The 27743-nt window shown below is 41.6% G+C and overlaps 1 protein-coding gene across 1 annotated transcript; it reads right to left on the reverse strand.

Moving 5' to 3' along the window:
* Positions 1-1809: 1809 nt before the first annotated feature.
* LOC121009416 (cytochrome P450 2C8-like) lies at positions 1810-27158 on the reverse strand. The gene is made up of 9 exons (XM_040442524.1): positions 26946-27158; positions 23245-23407; positions 15882-16031; positions 15331-15491; positions 9568-9744; positions 9290-9431; positions 3388-3575; positions 2616-2757; positions 1810-2229 (listed from the first exon to the last, which is right to left on the reverse strand). Exons 1-9 carry the CDS (start codon positions 27123-27125, stop codon positions 2045-2047), a joined length of 1488 nt encoding a protein of 495 aa, XP_040298458.1. The 5' UTR covers positions 27126-27158; the 3' UTR covers positions 1810-2044.
* Positions 27159-27743: the final 585 nt, after the last annotated feature.

Below are 27743 nucleotides of genomic sequence, written 5' to 3' on the forward strand. Positions count from 1 at the left end.
CCCCAAGTATACATTCTATGCGAGTGCACCGCATTGATTTTTTGTAAGGAACAACTCTGAAGCCATTCACGAAGAAACAGCCGGTCTGAAACCTCTACCCGAAAAGCCGAGCCAGTACAGCTGATTTAATCGAGCGGGACCTCGTGCAGGAACCTCATTGCAAACAGGTGACCCATACTACGTAATACGGGATTCACCGGACCGCTACGTGATACCCGGGATTAGGTTCCGATAGACGGCAGAGGTGTCTCTTTCATCCTGAGAACCCTCCAACACTGGTAAGAGCGTTCCTGTACTTACTACTGTTTCTTTCTTGGATCCATTCCTGACTGTAAGCGGGACGCCGCCAAGTCAGTGACGGGACAAATCACTGCATATAACTATCACTCCGATATTTAAAATCTACCAACTGTGGGACCCCATTTGCTACATTTGGATATTGTTAGTGCAAGCGGACTCATGCAATGATCTACTTATATGCTCACATTTGATCTTCTTGGTACCTGATTTTATATATCATTAGCGCTATTTATATTGTACATTTATTGCTTTTATCATACTATATTGCTTGTGGCCACATTTTCATTAGCTCCAGGTGTCCACGTGTGATGTGTTCGAAGTGAGGCTGTCGGGTCACAATACCCCTTGTGAGTGACCGACTTAGCTCCGTTCCAACCATCAGTACGTGGATCAATTGATGTTGATCACTGCCTAACTTAGGCAGCACCTCATAATTTTAGATTACAATTATATACGTATTGGACTTGCGTTACTATTTTACTACTTTATCCCAATAAACACTAGCTCCCAATATCTTAGGTGTGCCCAGTCTTTTCTTTCTAATTTCTGCTTTTTCTAACAGCGGGGTGACGCTGTCAGACTGAGAGCACCCTTTTGTGGGGGTATCAACTATCCTGTGCGTCCAACTAACCTACCATTATCACATTTATTTTGTGCCATACATTTTTACAATTACAAAAAAAAATATAAAATATATAAATTTAATCTCTATTTCTGAAATGTTTCTGCCAGAGTTCAAACTCACAAGCTTGTACATTAGAGGGAAGGATGTTAAACACTACACTATATAGATACATGTTAACCTGCACAGAAATATGAAATAAGTCTTCTGCTGAATAGGAATACACTAAATCAGAAACTACTATGAGGTTTTTCTGACACAGTTTAGCATTAAGCTTTATAGCTGAGTGGATAAGGTCCTTGCTTCTAATGTACAACATTGGTAGTTCAAATTCTGGCAGAAACTTTTCAGAAATTAGATTTAAATACACTGTGGTGTCCCAAAGTCAGATCAGGGACTTCCAAAGTCAGATCAGGGACTTCTAAGCCGAACTAGAGTCCCAACACCCTCCCCTCTTCAGGGCAAGTGTTTCCTGGGTTTCTCCCATTGATTTCCATTGTGCTCGGGTGCTCGGTAGAACACCCAGCATCGCGAGCTCGCTCAACACTACCCCTATGCTACTTTTTGGAACACTTGCTCTACACTGTAGGCAGCAGAACCTGATGCTCCAGTGAGATCATGTGACATCACAACACTGGAAGTGTCAGGTCTTGCTGCATCCAGTGCAGAACAAGGGCTTCCCCAAGAGCCATTGGTGACGTGAGTAATTTTTTTTTTTACTCTGTTCCACTCATGTACCCATTTTTAACAGCCATAAGATGGGTTCACTTCTGTCTAAATGACAGATAAAAATGGGCCCATTGATTTCACAATTACACATCCGTTTTCCGCTGTTGAGTGAATGTGCCCTTAGTGTAGAATGTACCCAATAAAGACAAAATACACAGTACAGTCTGATTTTTTATAAACACTAAATAGTTACAAAATATGAGAATTGTATTATATGGTGTACATTCATGCAGATATGACCAGTGCTAAAAAGAAAGAAAGAATATATGAATTTTTAAAAAAATTAGATTTTCAATTTTTTTTCAATTGATAGTTTTCAAAAATTAGAACTGCCTTCTGTTTGTAAGTTCTAGATCTTCTAGGTTTCCTTTATGCATGAAGTTCATCTTAAGCTCAGGAACGAGGCACAACCTTCATCTGGTATGAATGAGGTCTCGAAGCGTTGGTGTTGGGCTCTGGTCTTATGCTGAGATTCTTTCTGTCTGTTGTAGGCTCCAAGGTAAACTTTTGCAGTATGGTGATTAGAAACAGGAAGAGCTCCATGCGAGCCAGGCCTTCTCCCATACATATACGTTTACCTGAGAAGACAGAGCAAGCATATGCAATAAGAAGTCAAGGTAAACTCAATGGGGTTGTCTGGTAAAGAGAACTTTTGGCTTAGGGTGGATAAACAGCTGATAACGTGAGCTAGGCATTTCCCAATGATAAGACGTATTACAAAGTTTCTTGTATGCAAAGTTGTGTGAAAAGGTAGTAACCATTTTAGTGTTTTATGTGATGTGGCTGTTATTTACATTAATATGTGGGTATGTAAAGAAGAGTCAAGACAATGGGTCCCTCGGCAAAATAAATCATGTTTTGGACTTCTTAAACACAGCTTAGTTCCACACCAGACCATAATAATGTTTGTCCTCACCATATTTTCCTATACCGAACCAGGATTAATATGAAGATCATGTCTTACCTGTAGAAAATGGCATGAATGCATCGTTTTTCTTAAAGGAACCATTTTCACTGAGAAAGTGTCCAGGATCAAATTCATCTGGGTTCTTGAATTGTTTTGAGTCTTTCAAGACAGAGGTCAGGAGTGGAATCACCATGGTACCCTGAAAGTGAAAGTATAAAGTATGTAGATCTAGAAAAAGAGAAGTGTTAAAAGGTGGGACTGGTTGGTAATTTATAGGAAGAATTGAACCAAGACATTCAGAAGATCAGCAGGCCTTTTACTACCCTTTTTAGATAGTGTGGCCTGATTAACCATGAAGCATAAATGCTAGTTTTAAGATAGAATAGTATACGGTTTGAAAAATACATCTCACCCAGCCCAACCAGTACACAGCTTAACACCAATAAGGGTGTAAAAATAGAACTGCCTGTGGATTTCCATCTTTTTCTTATGGAAAAGATTTTGGTTTTGTCCTAAAGAATACATGCTCAACCTTCGGCCCTTCAGCTGTTGTAAAACTACAACTCCCACGATGCCCTTCTGTAGGATGCTAGCTGTAGGCTGTCAGGGAATGATGGGAGTTGTAGTTTTGCAACAGCTGGAGGGCTGCAGGTTGAGCATGCCTGTCCTAAAGGATAACCATCCAATCAATTACACTAGATACTGCAGCTTTTGTCCTTAAAAGAGCTTATTTACATTTTCTGTTTCCCAGAATGCATTTCCTGGCCAATAAACCTCTCTGTTGCAACTTGATGGCCTCCAGAATAAGAAGATTTATTCTTCCAGATACCTTTGGAATGTCATATCCTCTGAAGGTTGAGTTCTTGCTGACAGAATGGGGAACTCCTAAAGGGACAATATCAGCAAATCTTTGGATCTCGTGGATTACAGCTTCTGTATACGGCATTTTACTCTTGTCTTCTATTGATGGACAACGATCTTTCCCGATTACATTGTCAATCTCTTTATGGATCTTTTCTAGGCAGAACAAAAAAAAACATATTTTTAATCTATAATTATGTTATAATTGAATCATAGGGCAGTTACACTCAAACTAATGAACAAAGATTTTTTCAGTTTCAATATTTAAAGGGGTCGTCTCACTTTAGTAAATGGCATGTTTCATGTAGAGAAACTGAATACATACGCTTACTAATGCATTGTGATTGTTCATATTCAGTGTTGGCCATGCTCGGCCGACCACCTTTTTCACTTGCGATGCTCGAGTCTCCTCCGCACACGTTTGTTGGCTGCCTTGCAGCCAATAAACATGCGGGGGAGTACTGCCACTCAACGTAATGGCATAGCCATGTTTATTACTGGCATTACAGTGATTGACTGGCCGGAACACGTCATCGGGTGCTATATAGCACCCGATGACACGTGGTTCGGCTCATAGAGCTGCAGCAGAAGGGACAGATAGTGTAGGGAGAGGAATTGTGCTTTTTCTTTAAGGAAGTTTTGAGTGTTGAAAGGTGTTAGAGACCCATCAGTCTTTTTAAGGACTATTGTTTTATCTGGCTGCAAAATATATTAGCGCAATGTGCGCTAAATTGCGTGCAACTGTTTGGCTGCTGGTGACAGCAGCGACATTACCTGCACTACATCTCCTGTATAACGTTAGCCGCTGGTGACAGCAGCCACATTACCTGCACTACATCTCCTGTTTAACGTTAGCCGCTGGTGACAGCAGGGACATTACCTGCGCTACATCTCCTGTATAACGTTTGCGCATCCCAAATAGCTGTGATATTCCCTGTAATTTTTTATTAGCCGCTGGTGACAGCAGGGACATTACCTGCGCTACATCTCCTTTATAACGTTTGCGCATCATAAATATCAGTGACATTCAGTTGAATTTTTTATTAGCTGCTGGTGACAGTGACATTACCTGCAGTAAATCTCCTGTATGACGTTTGTGCATCATAAATATTAGTGATTTTCAATGTAATTTTTTATTAGTCGCTGGTGACAGCAGCCACATTACCTGCGGTAGATCTCCTGTATAACGTTTGCGCATTATAAATATCAGTGACATTCAGTTACATTTTTTTGCCGCTGGTGACAGCGACATAACCTGCGCTACATCTCCTGTATAGCGTTTGTGCATCATAAATATCAGTGACATTCAGTTAAATTTTTTTCCATTGGTGACAGCGACATTACCTACGCTACATCTCCTGTATAACGTTTGCACATCCTAAATATCAGTGGCATTCAGTTAATTTATTTGCGCATACACTTATAAAACCTGCACTACTGTACGTGTGACATACAGGGAGTGCAGAATTATTAGGCAAGTTGTATTTTTGAGGATTAATTTTATTATTGAACAACAACCATGTTCTCAATGAACCCAAAAAACTCATTAATATCAAAGCTGAATATTTTTGGAAGTAGTTTTTAGTTTGTTTTTAGTTTTAGCTATTTTAGGGGGATATCTGTGTGTGCAGGTGACTATTACTGTGCATAATTATTAGGCAACTTAACAAAAAACAAATATATACCCATTTCAATTATTTATTTTTACCAGTGAAACCAATATAACATCTCAACATTCACAAATATACATTTCTGACATTCAAAAACAAAACAAAAACAAATCAGTGACCAATATAGCCACCTTTCTTTGCAAGGACACTCAAAAGCCTGCCATCCATGGATTCTGTCAGTGTTTTGATCTGTTCACCATCAACATTGCGTGCAGCAGCAACCACAGCCTCCCAGACACTGTTCAGAGAGGTGTACTGTTTTCCCTCCTTGTAAATCTCACATTTGATGATGGACCACAGGTTCTCAATGGGGTTCAGATCAGGTGAACAAGGAGGCCATGTCATTAGATTTTCTTCTTTTATACCCTCTCTTGCCAGCCACGCTGTGGAGTACTTGGACGCGTGTGATGGAGCATTGTCCTGCATGAAAATCATGTTTTTCTTGAAGGATGCAGACTTCTTCCTGTACCACTGCTTGAAGAAGGTGTCTTCCAGAAACTGGCAGTAGGACTGGGAGTTGAGCTTGACTCCATCCTCAACCTGAAAAGGCCCCACAAGCTCATCTTTGATGATACCAGCCCAAACCAGTACTCCACCTCCACCTTGCTGGCGTCTGAGTCAGACTGGAGCTCTCTGCCCTTTACCAATCCAGCCACGGGCCCATCCATCTGGCCCATTAAGACTCACTCTCATTTCATCAGTCCATAAAACCTTAGAAAAATCAGTCTTGAGATATTTCTTGGCCCAGTCTTGACGTTTCAGCTTGTGTGTCTTGTTCAGTGGTGGTCGTCTTTCAGCCTTTCTTACCTTGGCCATGTCTCTGAGTATTGCACACCTTGTGCTTTTGGACACTCCAGTGATGTTGCAGCTCTGAAATATGGCCAAACTGGTGGCAAGTGGCATCTTGGCAGCTGCACGCTTGACTTTACTCAGTTCATGGGCAGTTATTTTGCGCCTTGGTTTTTCCACACGCTTCTTGCGACCCTGTTGACTATTTTGAATGAAACGCTTGATTGTTCGATGATCACGCTTCAGAAGCTTTGCAATTTTAAGAGTGCTGCATCCCTCTGCAAGATATCTCACTATTTTTGACTTTTCTGAGCCTGTCAAGTCCTTCTTTTGACCCATTTTGCCAAAGGAAAGGAAGTTGCCTAATAATTATGCACACCTAATATAGGGTGTTGATGTCATTAGACCACACCCCTTCTCATTACAAAGATGCACATCACCTAATATGCTTAATTGGTAGTAGGCTTTCGAGCCTATACAGCTTGGAGTAAGACAACATGCATAAAGAGGATGATGTGGTCAAAATACTCATTTGCCTAATAATTCTGCACGCAGTGTACTTGCAAGCATACAGTATATACCATTTAATATGACGAAGGCGAGCAGTAAGGGACGGGGAAGAGGCCGTGCTGCTGATGGTGCACGCAGTGGCCGTGGCCCTGGGAGCGGTGAAACTGTGCCTCCTGCCAGAGCACAAGAAACACACTCATCCACGATACCTAGCTTCATGTCCCAGTTTGCAGGGCAGTGCAGGATACCACTCTCGAAGTCAGACCAGTGCGACCAGGTGGTCGGTTGGATTGCAGCGGATAATGCTTCCAGTCGGGTAAGCACTACCCTGTCTTCCACAAAGTCCAGTCTCAGTAGCCAAGAGTCTGGTCAACAGAATCCTCACCTGATCCTCCTTCCTCCCACCATGGAGAGTCTTACCAAATAAGTGATCCCACACTCGGACATTCCGAGGAGCTCTTTTAATCGCCATTACTTGATTTGGGCCTCTCGCCAAGCTCGCTTGAAGAGGCACATGAAGAGATTGTGTGCACTGATGCCCAAACTCTTGAGCATCCACAGTCACAAGAAGATGATAGTGGGGAACGGCAATTAGTGGTTCACGAGGTGGATGATGATGATGATGAGACACAGTTGCCAATAAGTCAACGGCAATTAGTGTCTGAAGACGTTGATCATGAGGATGAGACACAGTTGTCAATAAGTGAGGTTGTTTTTAGGTCAAGTCAGGAGGATGACCAGAGTGAGGAAGTGGAATAGGAGGTTGTGGACGATGAAATCACTGACCCAACCTGGGAAGGTGGCAACCAGAGCGAGGACAGCAGTACAGAGGGGAAGGGATCCGCAGCACCAAAACAGGCTGGAAGAGGTAGTGGGGTGGGAAAGGGAGAAGGCGGGCCACACCAAACAGGCCCGCAATTGTTCCCCTAAGCACCCCCTTGCGGCAATCTCCCTTGCCAAGGGGTTGGTGTTCCGAATTCTTGCGTTTTTTTTTTTAGGAAAGTGCGGACGATAAAAGAATTGTCATTTGCAACCTGTGCCGTACCAAAATGAGCAGAGGCGTGAACACTAGTAACCTCACCACCACCAGCATAATCCGCCACATGGCATCAAAGTACCCTAATAGGTGGGCCGAACGCCTGGGTCCACAATCAGTGTCTGCGGGTCACACCACTGCCTCCTCTTCCCCTGTGTTACAACCTGGCCAATCCTCTGTCCAAGACGCAGGCCCGGATGCCTCCCGCTTTGCACCTGGACCTTCGCAAGCACAATCAGCTAGCAGATTCACTTCTGTGTCAAAGCGAAGTGTACAGATTTACAGATGTAATTTTTGGCAGCCCTTTCACTTACTGCATACGCTTTATGAGTGCAGGAGTCCCACTACCTGAACAATGTACCACAATGTGAATGAAGCCCTCCTTTATGTGATATACAAGTAAAGATACAGGAATGTATGTTTCCTAACAATTTTTCCTCTAAAATCTATTTTATATTTGGTTTTGTGCATATTATTGTCAGTCTGTAAAAGTGGCGTACTACTCGGACAACATCGTTTCCAGCAGCGACCTGGGAGTCCAAGATGCATCCAGACATCCTCTCGATGCTGTTTTCAGTGGTGTTTCCATCCATTTCTGACCTTTTCCTACGAAACACCCTCCCCTCTTCAGAGCAGGGGTTGCCTGGTTTAATGCTCAAGTTCCATTGTGCTCATTAATGCTCAAGACTTCCATTGTGCTCAGGTGCTCTGCCGAGCACCCGAGCCTCCCAAAGTGTTCTACTCGAGCTCCCGAGCACTTTGGTGCTCGATCAACACTATTCATATTGCTTCCTTTGCTGGCTGAATTCATTTTTCCATCACATTATACACTGCTCAATTAAATGGTTATGACCGCCCTGCAATCCAGCAGCAATGGCTGTGCTTGCACACTATAGAAAAAATGTGTGACCTCTCTGATGGCCAGGACTTTGGGAGCATGCATAAGCATGCATACGCAGTGTCTCAGTCACCTGGTATCTGTGCTGCATTAGTGGTCGAAATCCCTGGAAACATGCAGTATAAAATGGGATGGAAAAATGAATTCAGCCAGCAAAGTGGGCAATATGGATAATCAGAATACATTGCTAGTTGACTTGTATTAACTTTCTCTACATGATAAATACCATTTACTAAAGTGAGACAACCCCTTTAGGTCTCATACACATGACAAACACTGATGAATAATACAATTCCAATTGAAATCCGTGGGCCCATGATTTAGTTCCATATGCTTCAGATTCTGGGGACATGCAGAGTTTTATTTTTTCCTCACGCATTTATATGGAATTTGTATGAAAAAAATCTTACCATGCTACATCACATACCATATGCAGACATAATTTCCCCATTGTAAACAGAGACATTGTATGGTGGCACACAGACTGCCTAGAGCGCTATAATTCTATATGAATGAGCTACGTGGAGCCATGACTAGGCTTTCCATTAGTTTGGGAAAAGATACAATGAGCTGCCTTGGTTCTAATTAGCCTGATATCCCTCTTTTCTCTAACTTACACCTATAAAATGAGCCTTACAGTAGGTTCTATAGATTTATATAGTACAAGCAACTCAGAAATAGCTGAAATTTACTAATAGGAATTCTGTTAAAACTGATTTCATGGCTTCTGGATGAAGGTTGTGGTGGGGACTTTTGTGTTTTGTATGTATAAGAAACTGTAGCTCTGGTGGGAAGGGGTGAGAGGGATATATCTATACTACCTTAGAGGGACCAATAACATTGGGCAATTTAGTAGATAGATGGGGATACTGATATAACTTGAAGGTCTTGCACTAAATGCAAAATCTTTATCTAAAGGGCCACCTACATTCCATGTGCTATTCATAATACGCATCAAACTGATCACCTTGTATTTCCGGATATTTCAAGAGTATAAGAAAGCTATATCTCAATGTCAAACTTGTAGTTTCTGTTCCAGCTAAGAATAAGTCTAATATTGTTCCATTTAGGTTCTCATCGTGAAATTCGGTGTCTGGATTCTTTTTTTCCTAAAAAAATAAAAAATCAGATTCCCTAATATTTTTAACAATCAAATATTATTAAATTCCCAAACACTTGAATTTTGAAATCCTAAAATGTCTTACTCTCAAAAGCTTCTTTTGTTTTAACTATCTATAAACTCACCTCTTCCATCCTCATGAGGAAGCAGTCTATGAAATCACGAGGGTAATTTTTATCCAGGGTGGCTCGATGGGTTTTCACCATATCCTTAATAAATTGTTTGATTTTGTCCATAATTTTAAAGAGCTTCAGGTGAGGACCAGGAATGTAGGGCATTATTTTTGGGAACATGTTTAAAAGCTAATTGAGAGAAAAAGTCATACAAAATTGCATAAATATTCTTCTGTTCATTGCCATATTTTGTCATATTCATTATACACTGTACTCATATCATACTGTATGCCACCCTTTTAAAAAATGTTTTATACTACCTAGTGCTGACCTTTGTGCTTCCATGGTTACAGACTACAAACAAAACCTGTGTAGTCTGATCCTGCAGTCATACTCTTTTCCACATGTCCCCTACTTCATTCTAAGCTACCAAAATGTTATCAACAGATAGGGGGATTATTGTCTGCAGGATCAAGTTGTAAAGGGCTAATTAGTAGTCTGCAACCATGATTACACTTTGGTCTGCATATTGAGGCTTAACTTGAAGCTGTTGGACCCCAGAGCAAAATTTGTCCTCACCTGCCCCTCACCTTCCATGTGTTGTTTATAAAAATTATGTCTTATGTTGCTATAGGTTGTATGAGTAAACACTTTAGCATGGGGGTACGACTGCTGCCAGGGACAGACTGGCCCACCAGAGTACCAGCAGGGTCTGTTACGATAGTGGGCTTCAAAGATCCAGCAAAAAAAAAAAACATTTTAAGTGATCTTTTGAGCTAATCACATGCCACCGAGGTCTATTTCTTAACCCTTAGGATACCGGAGGTTTTTTTGTTTTTGCGTTTTTTATTTTCTTCCCTAGTTTCCTTGAGCCATAACTTTTAAAATTTTCTATTCATGTAGCCATATGAGGGCTTATTTTCTGTGGGATAAGTTATTCTTTCTAATGACACCATTTAATATGGCATACAATATAGCAGGAAGTGGGAAAATAATTCTAAATGTGGTGGAATTGGAAAAAACACGCAATTTCTCCACCGCTTTACGGGCTTTGTCCCTACGACTTTCCCTTTGCGGCAAAACTGATCTGTCCCCTTTATTCTCTGGGTCAGTATGATTACAATGATACCACATATGTATAGTTTTTTTTATGTGTAAATAGTGTAAAAATACCGGTAAATGAATACTTTGAAAAAAAAAAAGTTTTTTTTACATCACCATATTCTGACCCGCATAACTTTTTTTTATAGTTATATCTACTGAGCTGTGTGGGGGCTCATTTTTTGTGGGACGATCTGTAGTTTTCATTGATACCATTTTGGTGTGTGTGACTTTTTGATCACATTTAATACTTTTTTGGGGTAAGAGAAACTATGAAAAAATGGCTAATCGGCTATTTTGACCCTTTTTTCTGTTACGCCATTCGCCTTATTGGAAAAATATTTTTATATTTTAATAGTATGGATGTTTTTGGACGTTGTGATGCCCATGATGATTAAAGTTTTTATTATTTAGGTATAATTTTTTTTTATTCTACGGAAAGGGGGGTAATTTAATATTTTTTTTTTTTTATACAGTACAGACCAAAAGTTTGGACACACCTTCTCATTCAAAGAGTTTTCTTTATTTTCATGACTATGAAGGCATCAAAACTATGAATTAACACATGTGGAATTATATACATAACAAACAAGTGTGAAACAACTGAAAATATGTCATATTCTAGGTTCTTCAAAGTAGCCACCTTTTGCTTTGATTACTGCTTTGCACACTCTTGGCATTCTGTTGATGAGCTTCAAGAGGTAGTCCCCTGAAATGGTTTTCCAACAGTCTTGAAGGAGTTCCCAGAGATGCTTAGCACTTGTTGGCCCTTTTGCCTTCACTCTGCGGTCCAGCTCACCCCAAACCATCTTGATTGGGTTCAGGTCCGGTGACTGTGGAGGCCAGGTCATCTGGCGCAGCACCCCATCACTCTCCTTCATGGTCAAATAGCCCTTACTTTCATAGTTTTCCCAATTTTTCGGCTGACTGACTGACCTTCATTTCTTAAAGTAATGATGGCCACTCGTTTTTTTTTACTTAGCTGCTTTTTTCTTGCCATAATACAAATTCTAACAGTCTATTCAGTAGGACTATCAGCTGTGTATCCACCTGACTTCTCCTCAACGCAACTGATGGTCCTAACCCCATTTATAAGGCAAGAAATCCCACTTATTAAACCTGACAGGACACCCCTGTGAAGTGAAAACCATTTCAGGGGACTACCTCTTGAAGCTCATTAAGAGAATGCCAAGAGTGTGCAAAGCAGTAATCAAAGCAAAAGGTGGCTAATTTGAAGAACCTAGAATATGACATATTTTCAGTTGTTTCACACTTGTTTGTTATGTATATAATTCCACATGTGTTAATTCATAGTTTTGATGCCTTCAGTGTGAATCTACAATTTTCATAGTCATGAAAATAAAGAAAACTCTTTGAAAGAGAAGGTGTGTCCAAACTTTTGGTCTGTACTGTATATATATATTTTTAAACTTTTTTATGGTTTTGTATCTCGTGTTTAAGGCTACAAGACTCTATTTTTTATTCGGTAGTATTATGTTTCTTAGATCCATATTGGTACTAGAATTGCTCATTTCTTATTTTGCCTGTCACCTGCTGGCCAAATTAAGAATTGCAGCTTCTATACTCTGGATTTCTACAGAGAGACCAAGTGTATTGAATTCAATTACCAGCAACCTCATTGGCCATTAAGGATGCCAGTAATAAGCCCGGAAACACAAGCTTCCGTTTTTTTTTAGCTTTAAGATGCTGTGATCACACTTACTCATGGCATCTGAAGGCTTTAATGACCTGTTCATTATAAAGATACCAGTTTTTGAATTTATACTGTATAATGGACACAACATGCTGTTTACCTTCAACCCTACAGGCTAAAGTTAGAAATAATAGTACAACCTATAATTAGAGTCAAGCAAAGTTTTGAAAAGTTTGATTCAGCAAGTTGTCTGAAATTCGTAAAGAAATTCTATTCATTCTGAATTAATTAATCACAAGTCGCTATAAATTAGATATACCAAGGCCACTGTGCCTTAGGGAACAGCCACACGGAGCACCCATGCAGCGGGCGGGTTGCGGCCACGTTGAGGTTAAGAACCACATGGCCAATTAGCCTTCAGCTGCCTTTCATTTAATAATGACTGTATAGTCTGCATATATGACCTAGAGGTTTTATATATTTATTTATTACTGACTAGAAAAACCTCTGCTTGTAGGTAGGAAGAGTTAAGGGAGGAGTCAGGGACAGGTGACCTGACCCCAACCCTACAACTGGGAACTTCACATCTCTGGTGGCAACTGGAAGCGATTATTGGATGTTGGACAAAGTGCATGTAAGCTGGAAATATCTATCCAACCTGAACCACTACTGAGGTAGAAACACAGAGCAAACCGAGAGTAAGTATGGGCTAGATATGAAATATATCTATGCCCTACCTCATTCCCGAACGTTTATAGTAACCTAAAAGTTATTGGTAACAAATCTACATGTGCGTTATGATCAGAGTGAATATTGATAATGTGGGGGTTTGATTAGTATTATTAAAAGTTATATTTTAATAAGGTTTTTTTTCTAGTCAGTGATAAATGACTGTATAGTCTGTCTTTATTGTTAATGGTTTTCCGACACCTGTAATGCACCTGTGAACAGGGGCTGTTGCTAGTATGGGGTTTGGCTGATTAGGTGGGGGCACAATATGCAAATTATTGCTGTTCTGGCCTGCAATCTCCTTCAGGTTATTTGACAGTAAAGACAGAATATTAATCAGCTCTGGCATACCTACTTCTCCAACCCCAGTGCTTGCCCTACAGGTGGGAGCCCTTCTTCTGCAATCTGCTATTTCTGCTTTTCCACATCATCTAATATCGATGAGAATATGTCATCAGGAACATCCAGCTCCTTCTCTCTCTGTGTCTTGCTGACTTTTCTAGGAAGTAAGGCCAGCAAAAGATGAGGATCGTCATCAATAAGACCTGCCCCCCCTAAGGGGTGCAAACTGTATGTTTTTGGTTGGCATGCTGACATTGGAATAATAAAGGCTTCCATCTTATTGATATTGAATTATATATCTTAGTTTACAGCTGATGTAGGAATAAGTATTGTTGTTCACGAATATTCGAATTGCAAATTTTTATCGTGAATATAGGGAATTTGAAAATTCGTGAATATTTAGAATATAGTGATATATATTTGTAATTTCAAAGATTTTTTTATTGAGAATTTTCGTAATGCAGATTTTTATTGCTTCTTGCTTGTGGGCGAATAAATCATTGGCCCACAAGCAAGAAGCAGGGAGGAATCATGACTTTAAATGGGAAAAATGATAAATATTCTAAAAAACGAATATAAAGCACTATATTGAATATATTCGTTTTCTCGAATATTCGTAATATTCTAAAACAAGAATATATAGCAATATAGCGAATATTCAAAAAAAAAAAATAGAGAGCAATTTAGCTAATATAGTGCTATAATCTTCTTTGTCTAATAGTTGTAATTTTTTTCTCATCTGAAGTCCAGATTGGAAAAAAATTTCAACTATTAAAAAAAAGGTTATAGCACTATATTAGCTAAATTGCTCTATATTAGTTTTTTTTTTCAAATATTCGCTATATTGCTATATATTCTTGTTTTAGAATATTACGAATGTTCTAAAAAACTAATATATTTGTTTTTTCGAATATTCGTAATGTTCTAAAACAATAATTTATAGCAATATAGTGAATATTCAAAAAAATAACTAATATAGAGCAATTTAGCTAATATAGTGCTATAATCTTCTTTGTCTAATAGTTGTAATTTTTTTCTCATCTGAAGTTCAGATTGGAAAAAAATGACAACTATAAAAAAAAAGATTATAGCACTGTATTAGCTAAATTGTTCTACATTTGTTTTTTCGAATATTCGCTGTATTGCTATATATTCTTGTTTTAGAATATTACGAATATTTGAAAAAACAAATATATTTGATATAGTGCTATGACTCATTGGCCCACAAGCAAGAAGCAGTGAGGAATCATGTTTTTGCTCGGCAATTTAAAAATTTGCGATAAAAATTTGCATTACGATTCGTAGAATATAACGAATATTCGAAATTGCGAATATTCACCGAATATTCTACAAAATATTCACAAAATATCGCGAATTCGAATATGACCCCTGCCGCTCATCACTAGGAATAAGTTAATGTAGGAATAAATAAAGAAAACTGACACAGAATAAATTCCTCTCCCTGCGCTCTCCCTGCACTCTCCCTGCACTCTCCCTGCACTCTCTCTCTCTCCAATATTCTTCTATTAATAATTTGCAGCAACATTGTCCCTGGCGTATAAGCACTTGGCACGTCTTTCCTATGCTCAGCTCACAGGACAATGGCAGAGAGAGCGCAGAATTTTTATAGGGCTGTGACATCATAGGGGATGGCTATCTGCGAATTGGCTGGCTACAGGACATTATGGGTGATCTTGATTTCCTGGGCTTGTCTCCTCTACACTTAGTTTTCGCTTTGTAACACTTGCAGCCACCATTTAAAGAAAGCCTGATTCATTGCCACGAAGAGAGAGAAAATTTGGATTTTTTTTTAATCAAAGTTTTCTTAAACTTCAGACCAAATTCCACTTTGAATGCTTTGCTTTGCTCCATACAACCTATAATAGTTCTGCATTCATGTTAACATTTCACCAACAGTACATAATGTTTATGTAATTCGTGATACTTACCTGCCCTGAACGGCTGTTGAACAATATAGAAATTTCATGAAGACATGACAAGAGAGTCAAGAATTTTTTGTCTTCATAGTCAAATCTTTCACCAAACACAACTGAGCAAATGACATTGGAAACAGCAGCTCGTAATATATATGTTGGGTCAAATGGGGTATCTGTTAGTAAATATAAATATAAAGAGGTGGTCAGACATTGCTTTGACTATATAGTATAATTTGAACACTGGAAAAATATGGACCATGGTATGGATTACTACACAGTATGGTGTTGTATGTTTGGCGATCTTACTACAGCAGGTCACCAATATCATATTAAAGTTGGCTGTACAAAGGCGTTCAGTCATTGATCTAATATGTATAGTGCAGTATACAAATTACAGACCTTAAAAGATCAAGCAAGTGATTATTAACATTCCCGATCATTTGTTCTACACATGCCAAATGTATTCATGGGAAATTCAATAGAGAAGAGAGGGCTGTTGTCCAACAGCAAACTAATATTTATGGTGGCCTGAAAGTATAAGACAAATATTTTGGAAATGTCACCCTTTTCCTTCATAAATTTATCAGCAAGACGTTGGGCTTCTTCTTGGATTCTTTCTTCAATGCTCCTCTTTCCCATTCCAAAATTTCTCAAAGTTGTCAGCGAAAATCTGCGAATAATTTTCCACCTTTCTCCATTGCTTGCAATAACCCCTGTAAATTAAAGCAAGCTTTTAAAGGGGCATTCTGGTTGCAACAAACTTTTCCTTTTTTTACTGGTGAGCTGATAACTAATTGATCAGTAGGGACCACTGGGACCACCACCAACCCAGAGAATGGGGTTCTCATTCCATCATCTTAATGGAGCATACAGTCAAACACATGCCCTTCTGCTCCATTCATTAGGTAAGGGACTGTCAGAGATCGCCTATTGCAATGCTGGGCTATCTATGGCAGTTCCAAAGAGAATAAATAGAGTGGCAGAGCACATGGTTAACTGGCTCCTTCATTAGGAAGGGGTAATTAAACATTTATTATTTCCTTTCTAGTATTGATCGCAAATATTCTAATTGCAAATTTTTATCGTGAATATCGGCACTTCGAGAATACGCAAAGATGTAGAATTTAGTGCTCTATATTTACGCAATCGCGAATATTCTAGATTTTTTTTCTGTAACCTCCCTTTTTGCTTGTGGGCCAATGAGAAGGCCTCAATATCTTTGTCATAGATTAGCAACATCCCTAGCAACCAATAGGAAAGTTGTCTACCTCTTACTATATAAGAAACTCTCCAGGAGCCAATTTCTGCAGTTTTTTTTTGCAGTTCTGAGAGAGAGAGAGAGAGCAGTGACATTGCTGTGCTCTGTGCTTTCATCTGGATCCTATTCCTTATCCATTTCCATTAGATAGTTATTTAGCTCATATATATATAATACAGATAGTCAGTGGGAATTAGTCAGTGTAGGTTAGATAGTGATATAGTGTAGCTGATTCCAGTGCAGGGTGTTAGGTTGTGTGATAGGAATTACTGTTTCTCTGCTGTCCATACATACATGCTACAGACATAGTGCTGTGATGTCACAACAATACTTAGTGCACCAATCAGTAATATCTACTCAGACCTGACAAAATGTGAAGTTGCATGTACGCATCATTAGTACTGATTTGCGCAATCTCAAAAATAATGATGAGATCACAAATTCTAGAATTTATTGCGAATATTATGCGAAAAATTTGCAAAATATCGCGAAAATTTATATTGCCTATGCCGCTCATCACTATTCCTTTCCAGTAGATAAGTTAACCTGTAGCAACTGGGAAACCCCTTTAAAGAGTTTGTCGAGGATTATAAAACCATAGGTGCTTTGTTGTAAAAACAGCAACATATTGTTATCCATAGTGGGAACCTGACCATGGGAATTGTTGTGCAGGGAACAGCAGATCGCCAGTTTGGTGTGATATGTAGTGTTAAGCAAAGCACGCTTCGGATCATAGATCCAAAGTCACTTCATTCAAAACTTTATTTGAATGCTGTGCAGAGATCTGTCTCCTTACAGCATTCAAATGTGTAGGCTTCAGGGAGGTGAAATTTGCTAAGTTCAATTTTACAACTTGAAAACCATTTTAAAACTGAAATCCAAAGACGGCTTCGGTGATGACTAGAACCTTGGTACCAAAGCATGCTTCGCATTGCAGTTTAAAAATGGTTTTCAAGTTGTAAAATGAATTTCACCTCTGCAAAGCCCATACATTTCACTACTGCACGGAGACGGAGTACAGTATTCAAAGAAAGTTTTAAACAAAGCAACTTTGGACCTGTGATCTGAAGCGCTCTTTGCTCAACACTACTGATATGCCTTGGTATAGGATATGATGAACTTTACAGATGACTCTCACTGTATGATGCGTTAATGCACTTTAACTCCTTAGTGATCCCCCATATGCCTTTTTATGGTGGTAACTAAGGGGCCTTCCACGGGGCCGCCGCTTTTTTATGGTGGCCCGGTCTATGAGGGGAGCGGAGAGCCGGCTATCACATGAGAGCCGTGGTCCTTCTTTATTAGCCTGGACCGGCTGGAATGCCAATCCGGGCTGTTTGACGCGTTACATGCAGTGGGCAATGGTGCCTGCCGCATGTAAAGCGCTGACAGAGGGAGCGAACTCCCTCTGTCTCCCATCGGCACCCCACAAATGTGATCGCAGGGTGCCGATTAATGTAAAGGCTGGCTGGGGTCTGATGTAGGCCCCAAACCAGCCTTGAATAGTTTCCAGCAGGCTGTGCCTCTCTGGTGCAGCCTGCTGGTCAATGTTAGTAAAGCACTCACATTAAATTGCAATGCACTATAGGAATAGTGCATTGCATTGTAAAATAAATCAGAATGTTGCATGTTATAGTCCCCTTGTGGAACTATTAAGTGGTAAAAAAAAGTTAAAAAATACATATTTATTAAATAAAAAAACTCCAGTAAAAATAAAAATAGGCTTTTTTTCCCATTTAAAATACGCTTTTCAATGAAAAAAACTGCTACCCCCCCCCCACAAGTTAAGTATCACCACATCCATAACAACCAACACTACATAAATATTATGTAAATTATCCACTACAGTGAACACCGTACAAAGAAATAAAAAAATGACAGAATTGCTAATTTATACTTAGTTTCCACTTAAATAACTTAATAACAAGCGATCAAAAAGTGTAATTTACTCCATAATGATAGCAATGAAAACTACAAGTCATCCCGCAAAAATAAAGCCCTCACACAATTCCATAGAAAGAAAAATAAAAAAGGTAATGGGACTTGGAAAGCAGCGATGCAAAAAGAATTTATTCCTTTTGAAAAGGGGGTTTTATTGAACAAAAGTAGTAACAGAAAAAAAAACGATATGTATTTGGTATCTCTGACCCAGAGAAAAAAGATATTATGTTATTTATACCAAAAAATGAACGCCGTAAAATGCATAACATAAAAACTCAGTGGCAGTATTGCTGTTTTTCCCATCTCCCTCCCAGAAAGAGTTAACAAAAGTTAATCAGAAAGTTTTGTGTACCCAAAAATGACACCATTAAAAACTACAACTTGTCCTGTAAAAAACAAGCCCTCATAAAGCTATATAGACGGAAAAATAAAAAAAGTTCTAGCTCTTAGAATGCAATGATGAAAAAAGGAAAAAAAAAACGCTTGATCAGTAAGGCCCAAAACAGGCTGGTCACTAAGGGGTTAATAGGTATTGTACTGTGATATAAATGTATGCATGATATATTGTTGGAAGCAAGGTTATCCTAACATGTACCGACTAATTGTATAATTATTGATGGATATTATGGGGGTCATTTATTTAGACCGATGTTTTAGATGCCGTTCTTAATACCATTTGCACTAGCAGTCTATGCGTCTAAGTTATGTAGCGGCGCTGTCCTCTACATAACTTAGGCTTATACACCATCTTGCTGGTGTAGATTTAGACCATTTTCTACACCTAAAACTGGTGTAGAAAATGATAAATGAAATGGTCCTGCCAGTCCGCCCCCTTACCCACCCACGCCATGCCCTCTTTTTTAGACCCGGTGTGAGCCGGGGAAAAGTCGCAGATTGCAGCGCAAATAACTCTGCAACAGATATATGCCAAAAAGTGGCATATATCTGTTTGTAAATGACCCCCTATGTGTGCGTGTAAAGACCCTTTGGGTCACCTGATCGGATTTGCATAGGATCCTTAAGCTGTAGAAAGCTCAGGTAGAGTACATGGAAGGCAGCATTAAAAGAAGTACACGTATGCCACATGGTGATTAGCAGGCAGGAGATTGGAGAGTGAGAAGAGAATCGGGTACTGGGAACAAAGCCAGCATTAATTATAAAAGCAAAAAGTTAGATGGTGAAGGTGTTTGGTACTAGAAATAAGGGCATAACACTTCAAGAACTAGCTAGGGTTTCCAAAGCCAAACATCCCAGAGGAGTTTAGACAGAAGCTAAGGGACAGGAGGAAGAAGACTAGACTGAGCATCATGGAAGCAGCTAAGGCCTGCCCTGAGTAAAAGATGGGCCTGTAACTAAGGGCTGCACTAGATTAAAAGATCAGGCAGACAATTGTATTTATATATTATACTCACTTGAATAGTTTTTACATATTCCGCAGCGCTTTACAGACATGAGCATTATACTGTTCCCAGTGGAGCTTACAATCTAAGTTCCCTATCAGTATGTCTTGGGACTGTGAGAGTAAACGGGAGTACCCGGAGCAAACCCACACAAACACGGGGAGAACATACAAACTCCATGCAGATGTTGTCCTATGTCAGATTTGAACCTAGGCCCCCAGCGCTGCAAGGAAACAGTGCTAACCACTGAGCCACCATGCTGCATGGGGAGGAGAAATTGATAATGCCATCGCTCGTCCCCATACAGAGTGTGATGAATACCACCCCTCGTGCCCGCTGACGTCAACCACGCCGAGCTCACGAGACCTGGTATGATCACAGGGTTTACCAAAAACGTGAAGTTACGCCCTACAGGGGAGCACGTAAGGTCAGGTTGGTATAGCTTACACACACCTTCTGTCCACGCGGGCACAGAGAGGCAACAAGCTGAGAGAGCCTTTTCACTGCCGCAGTGAAACAGCGACTCCTCAGCCTGGGTATCTGCCACCAGTTCTAGTTTGATATAAGCCCGGTCCGCTAACGGGATTATATAGGGTCAGAAACCAACCCGCGGTAGCTTATAACTAGGCCAAAACACGGACGTGGGGATTCGTGATCGAGATACAAGATAGCACAAGATTAAATTATAGATTTAATCGCCGTATGGCACACTAGATATAACACAATATACACTAAGAATATATACAGTGGTCTGAGGTTACAGATTACAGGTTATATGGTTACAACAGGGTTAAACAGTGGAAAAGTCAGTTACCGAGTATGATGAAAGTTCCTTTGAGATGTTCTTTGCTGGAGTCCACATGAAGGGCCATGAACTCAGCTATTTCCTGGGTCCCTCTAAACACATGTGTAGGATGTGACCCCTCTTCAGAGAAAGACGCGCCTACTTGCTGGCACCAGACCTTTAACCTGTAGCCAGCCCCTCCCCTCCCGGCCTCAGGGAGGGGTCCACTCCCCCTCTTCTGGGCTGGCAGCAAATGACCCACAAAACCCTTTAGGGTTCATAGCTCCAGACCAGAGATTCATAGGGAGATGGTTCCGGGACCAATGGACCTGCCTGGGTTCCGGCTACAAGTAGAGCCCAAACCTGGTACCGTTATGTGGTTTCTATGGGGAGATATGGATATCTCTCTACCCTGACCTAGTCTCATTAAACAAAGACCATGGGAACGTACCTCGTGGCCACCGGGACACAAATATGTATCCGGTTTGCGCCTGCGATGGCCAGGCGGTTCATAATTCCTTATGAAAGGTAGGTGCCAACATGTCTGGGAGGTCTCATTGATCCTGGGCAAAGGCAGATACCCCCTGCTGGGGGTTTTCCTGCAATATTCCGTTGGCTCCAAACTGGTGGAGGTGAGGTGTGACCTTCTCCTTGAAGCCTGGACCCCCTAGGGGGGGGGGGGGGTGGAACCTAATTTTGCATGTACACTGAGTATGCCAAGAAGCCTGGGGCTTTGAAGCAGGGAAGCAGGGCCCTCCTGTGGAGGTCACTACCTCCGCTATCTGTCAGCACATGGGGGTGTGAGGCCATGGCTGACAGTAAATATTAATCCATATTCCTCACACAGAGTCATTGTTTGCTGGCAGCATATTGTGATTAGACAGTACTATGTGCCCCGGCAAACGATGATTTTTGGTCGTTCATCGGGTATTCGGCGACAGTATTGAGAATGCTCGTTAGCAATTATCTGGCCGACTGTCAGCCAGTGTAATACAGGCTTAAGACTTACCAGCTTGCAGCCTAATGTTGTGCAATATTATGTGTTCCAAAGAAGAACTGAAAAGAGTGTGCACTGCGACTGTTACATCAGAGATACCGCCACCTGGGAACACCTGCCTGTTCAGATTGTGTGCTGCTGCACCACATGGAGATAGAGCAATGGAGATAACTTCAGAGACAACTGTCGTCATTCCTGTCACTCTGAGAAGCCCAGATGCAGAGTGCTGATGCCCAGAGGGCAGAGAGAAATGTAAGCGAGAAGGAGAGTGATGTTGTTTCTTAAAGGGATTCTGTCACCAGGTTTCACCCCTGTCAGCTAAACATATGCTGATGTTCAGGGCCTCATCAGGATTCCTAATGTGGGCTTCTTAATGTGATCCGTAGCCTTATTTTGCTAAAAAAAAAAACAGGTTTTACTAACCTGTCACTGAAAGAAATAAGGTGCCCAAGGGGATGTCAAGGGATACAAGGTGACGGCCGCACCCACCGCCGTTCGTGCCCAGCGCTGCCTTTCCAGACTTCTGCACCGCCTCCTAATCCTCTGTGCCGCCTCTCGCTCTCCCTCTCTCCCCCTCCTCCCTCCATCCCCCCTCCTCCCTCCCTGTGCGCACGTGCGATATCTTACAGCAGGAGGAGGGGGGAGGGAGGGAGAGCGAGAGGCGGCACAGAGGATTAGGAGGCGGTGCAGAAGTCTGGAAAGGCGGCGCTGGGCACGAACGGCGGTGGGTGCGGCCGGCACCTTGCATCCCTTGACATCCCTTTGGGCACCTTATTTCTTTCAGTGACAGGTTAGTAAAACCTGTTTTTTTAGCAAAATAAGGCTACGGATCACATTTAGAAGCCCACATTAGGAATCCTGATGAGGCCCTGAACATCAGCATATGTTTAGCTGACGGGGTGAAACCTGGTGACAGAATCCCTTTAAAGGGACCATGTTCTATTTGACAGTTACCACTTACCCACTTGCAGAGACAGTGTACCCATTTAACCTGTTGCACGTAAGTTGGAAACGGAGCCCCGGAAAGCGCTCTTCCTATTGATGTGAATGGAAGCGCACCGCGTATGACCGCCACTGCTCCCATTCACTTCTATTGGCAGTACGGAAATAGCCAAGACCCAATAAAAAATTAATAGAGGGTGGTCGCGCATGCGCAGAGTGCCCTCCACCACTTTCTCAATATAGGTGCGGGTGCCTATCAGACAATGGGGCATACCGTAGCGATATGCCCCCATTGTCTGAGATGAGACAAACCCTTTAAGATTGTTGCTCAATTTGAGTCAGTAAAGTTAATCTTGTTTAAGTTACAATTTTCTCTCCAAGATTCCTTATACCATCCAAGTGTTAAAAAGGTTCTGCCTGTATTTTTGTGATGTGAACTGAGATAAATATACTTTCACTGCATATATATTTTAAATTATACCCTATTTGTCAAATATTACAAATGTTTGTTAAAATGGTTTGTGTAGAGAAGTTTAAAGTAAATCAGATACAAACAACTAAAATTAAGACATTGCTATTTTGGTCATTTGCAATATATACTTACCAAAATCCTTAGTGAAAATTGCTCCTGCTCCAATGTCTCCCCTGTCACTAAATGCATCACTGCGGTCCACCAATGCTTCCTTCACAGCATCATACCCAATCAGTACTATCATTGGTAGGTTGGCTATGTAGACGGTATAGACAGGTCCATACTTCTCACTCAACTGGAGAGATATAAACAAAACTTAAAATGAGTAATGCCTCATCCACACGTCAGTGTTTGGTCAGTGATTGTGAGCCAAAACCAGGTGCGGCTCTAAACACAGGCTCCAGTCCTGGTTTTGGCTCACAATTACTGATGGAAATCACTGACTAAAACACTGACGTGTGAATGAGGCTTAACACTGGCTTTTTCCATACAGGTCTGAGCAGGATCTGTATACTTAGAGAGGAGGAACATGTCTTTTTTAGTAGCCAGAATTGAGAATATCTACACAGAACACCTCTCTGGAGGACCCAACAAACTCATGCATTAATTCAACCTATTAATTTCAATGGACATCATGTAATTCTTAATTTATCCTGCGGAGGTGCAGCAGAAACATTGAGCATTTGCCGGTTTGTTTCCATGGTTAACATCTGATTGTGGGAAAAACTCCTGTGATCAGCTTATTGGCAAGAGATCCTTGTAACAAAACTGTTGCGCAACCCCTTCAATTCTTCACAAAGAAACCTATGTTCTAATATGCACTGTGCACATATTGACATATTCTGTACATCATTTCTCTAACATACATTTAACATCAGGATTAGTGTTGAGCACAAATATTAGAATAGCGAATTTTTATTGCGAATATCGCCACTTTGAGAATTCGTGAATATTTAGAATATACTGTAGTGCTATATTTTTGTTATATCTAATATTTTGAATTTTTTTTCCATCTGAACACATGATTCCGCTCTGCTTCTTGCTTATGGGAAAATGAGAAGGAAGCAATGTCAAGTAATCACAACAATACTTAGTGCACCAATCAGTAATCTGTAGTCAGACCTGCTAAAATAAGAAGTTGCACGTAGTGCGAAAAAATATTCTAATCACTGCCGATTAGCGCAATCGCAAATATATTGGAGCACTGGACTCTATCTGCATATAACGCTATTCTAATGTTCTGCCGTGCCAACTATTTTCTCCAGTCTCAGGAAACTTATAGCAGCTTGAAAAATGTAACCAAAGTGACCTACGCTTCTATTTTGCATTACGAAATTGCATTACGCAATTTTTACATTGCCGATTTATCGCATTCAATAAAATATTGAAATTTGAAATTCACGAATATATGCCGAATATTCTACAAAATATTTGTGAAATATCGTGAATTCGAATATAGCCCCTGCCGCTCATCACTAATCAGGATCACCTTTCTAGGCAGCATCAATCCCATAACACAACTGGACAGCAGTGAGGGAATCTAATGACCCCCTTTCTAGGCCTCATAAACACGACCGTTGTGTGCATCCGTGGCCGTTGTGCCGCTTTCAGTTTTTTTTCGCGGACCCATTGACTTTCAATGGGTCCGTGGAAAAATTGGAAAATGCACCGTTTTGCAGCTGAGACCATGATCCGTGTATCCTGTCCGTCAAAAAAATATGACCTGTCCTATTTTTTTGACGGACAGCGGTTCACGGACCCATTCAAGTCAATGGGTCCGTGAAAGAACACGGATGCACACAAGATTGGCATCCGTGTCCGTGATCCGTGGCCGTAGGTTACTTTTTATACAGACGGATCCGAAGATCCGTCTGCATAAAAGCTTTTTCATAGCTGAGTTTTCACTTCGTGAAAACTCAGAACCGACAGTATATTCTAACACAGAGGCGTCCCCATGGTGATGGGGACGCTTCAGGATAGAAAATACTAAAAGAACTGTGTACATGACTGCCCCCTGCTGCCTGGCAGGTGCCAGTGACCCCCCCCCCTGTAGTTAACACATTGGTGGCCAGTGCGGCCGCCCCCCCCCCTCCCTCCCTTGTAGTTAACTCATTGGGGGCCAGTGGGCCCCCCCCTGTAGTTAACACATTGGTGGCCAGTGCTGCCGGCCCCCCCCCCCCTCCCTCCCCTGTAGTTAACTCGTTGGTGGCCAGTGGGCCCCCCTCCCTCCCCTGTAGTTAACTCGTTGGTGGCCAGTGGGCCCTCTCCCCTCCCTCCCCCTCCTAATTAAAATCTCCCCCCCTATCATTGGTGGCAGAGGAGAGTACCGATCGGAGTCCCAGTTTAATCGCTGGGGCTCCGATCGGTAACCATGGCAACCAGGATGCTACTGCTGTCCCGGTTGCCATGGTTACTTAGCAATTTGTAGAACCATTATACTTACCTGCGAGCTGCGATCTCTGCGTCCGGCCGGGAGCTCCTCCTACTGGTAAGTCACAGGTCATGTCACTTACCAGTAGGAGGAGCTCCCGGCCGGACGCAGACATCGCAGCTCACAGGTAAGTATAATGGTTCTACAAATTGCTAAGTAACCATGGCAACCGGGACAGCAGTAGCGTCCTGGTTGCCATGGTTACCGATCGGAGCACCAGCGATTAAACTGGGACTCTGATCGGTACTCTCCGCTGCCACCAATTATAGGGGGGAGATTTTAATTAGGAGGGGGAGGGAGGGGAGAGGGCCCACTGGCCACCAACGAGTTAACTACAGGGGAGGGAGGGGGGCCCACTGGCCACCAACGAGTTAACTACAGGGGAGGGAGGGGGGCCCACTGGCCACCAACGAGTTAACTACAGGGGAGGGAGGGGGCCCACTGGCCACCAATGAGTTAACTACAGGGGAGGGAGGGGGGGCCCACTGGCCACCAACGAGTTAACTACAGGGGAGGGAGGGGGGCCCACTGGCCACCAATGAGTTAACTACAGGGGAGGGGGGGGGCGGCCGCACTGGCCACCAATGTGTTAACTACAGGGGGGGGCTGCCCCCTGCTGCCTGGCAGCACCTGCCAGGCAGCAGGGGGCAGTCATGTACACAGTTATTTTAGTATATTCTAACCTGAAGCGTCCCCATCACCATGGGAACGCCTCTGTGTTAGAATATACTGTCGGATTTGAGTTTCACGATGTAACTCAAATCCGACGGTATATTCTAACATAGAGGCGTTCCCATGGTGATGGGGACGCTTCAAGTTAAAATATACCATCGGATTGGAGAAAACTCCGATCCTATGGTATATTAACTCCTGACTTTACATTGAAAGTCAATGGGGGACGGATCCGTTTGAAATTGCACCATATTGTGTCAACGTCAAACGGATGCGTCCCCATTGACTTGCATTGTAATTCAGGACGGATCCGTTTGGCTCCGCACGGCCAGGCGGACACCAAAACGACTTTTTTTTCATGTCCGTGGATCCTTCAAAAATCAAGGAAGACCCACGGACGAAAAAACGGTCACAGATCACGGAAAAACGGAACACCGTTTTGCGGACCGCAAAAAAACGGTCGTGTGCATGAGGCCTAAGAGTGTGTCCTCAGAATATAAACTACCGTATGGTTGCAGACACATATTTTTATAAAATAACCTGTATATGACAATGGACCTGAAGAACAGCTGTAAGTGATATGAATTCTCTAAGGCTTTCCCTGTATATTACTAGATCACCCTGATTTGGGAGCTATTTTGACAACAGTTTTATGATAGGGATTGCTATGGAACCAGGGTCCTAGTTAGGTTAACATTTCAAGTAAGTTTACAGTTATTACAGTACACACCTTGACTAAAGACTGTGGTAGTTCTGAGGCGCTGATCTGAAGGATATTCCCCAAGCCTGGTAGAGGTGTAGGTCCTGGGGGTAGGTTCTTGAGTTTGACCCCACTCCACCATTTAATGAGATAAATTAAGAGAGTGAGTCCTGTAGCCAGGAGAAGAGTCGTAGCAATGTTCAGAGCCATCCTGTATACTAGTGATTGCAGCTCTGTCTGCACTATGTCCTTCTGTATATTTATATGACCAGGTAAAGGGCAACAATCCAGTGAACATGTGATCATCGAGAACAGGTTGAACAGGTTGGTGTAGAGTTACAGCTCTATTGCATAATATGGTATGTTGCAAATGCTGGCAAAATAAGCAGGATTCATTTAATGTTATAACTATGGTTGAACGAACCCAAACTGTAAAGTTCGGGTTCGTACCGAACTTTAGGATTTTTGGACACCGGACCCGAACATGCTGCTGCTGTGAGGGAGAGAATAGGAAAGAAACTGTGATCAGAACTGTGATTTAGTTGTGTGGGTGCAGTGCATAATCTTTTTACCCTGCCCTGAGCCCAGTGACAGAGAAAAAGAACTTTTATCCGTCTGTTAAGTAGGTAGGCGGCGGCGGCCATTTTATGCAAGCTCAGTGCACCAGCACTGCATCTGAGCTTTTGTGACATTCAAATCCAAGTTTGAACAACTGCAATAATACACTGGTTTTAAAAAAACACAAATTTTTGGCAATATCCAACATCTGGTGCCTTTGCAGGATTAGTCAGTGTGCAATTTAGGCTAGAAAAACAGCTATAATTTTCT

Source organism: Bufo bufo, chromosome 8 (genome assembly GCF_905171765.1).
Source record: "Bufo bufo chromosome 8, aBufBuf1.1, whole genome shotgun sequence".
Lineage (NCBI taxonomy): Eukaryota > Metazoa > Chordata > Amphibia > Anura > Bufonidae > Bufo > Bufo bufo.

What these genes read in the sequence shown, in the direction of transcription:
- LOC121009416 (XM_040442524.1), bottom strand. Translation starts at nt 27,125, where the DNA reads ATGGCTCTGAACATTGCTACGACTCTTCTCCTGGCTACAGGACTCACT. An exon ending in TACCACAGTCTTTAGTCAAG is followed by an intron (nt 23,408 to 26,945) that starts GTGTGTACTGTA and finishes ATATCTCTCCAG; the next exon opens with TTGAGTGAGAAGTATGGACC. An exon ending in GAGGATATGACATTCCAAAG is followed by an intron (nt 2,758 to 3,387) that starts GTATCTGGAAGA and finishes TTTCACTTTCAG; the next exon opens with GGTACCATGGTGATTCCACT.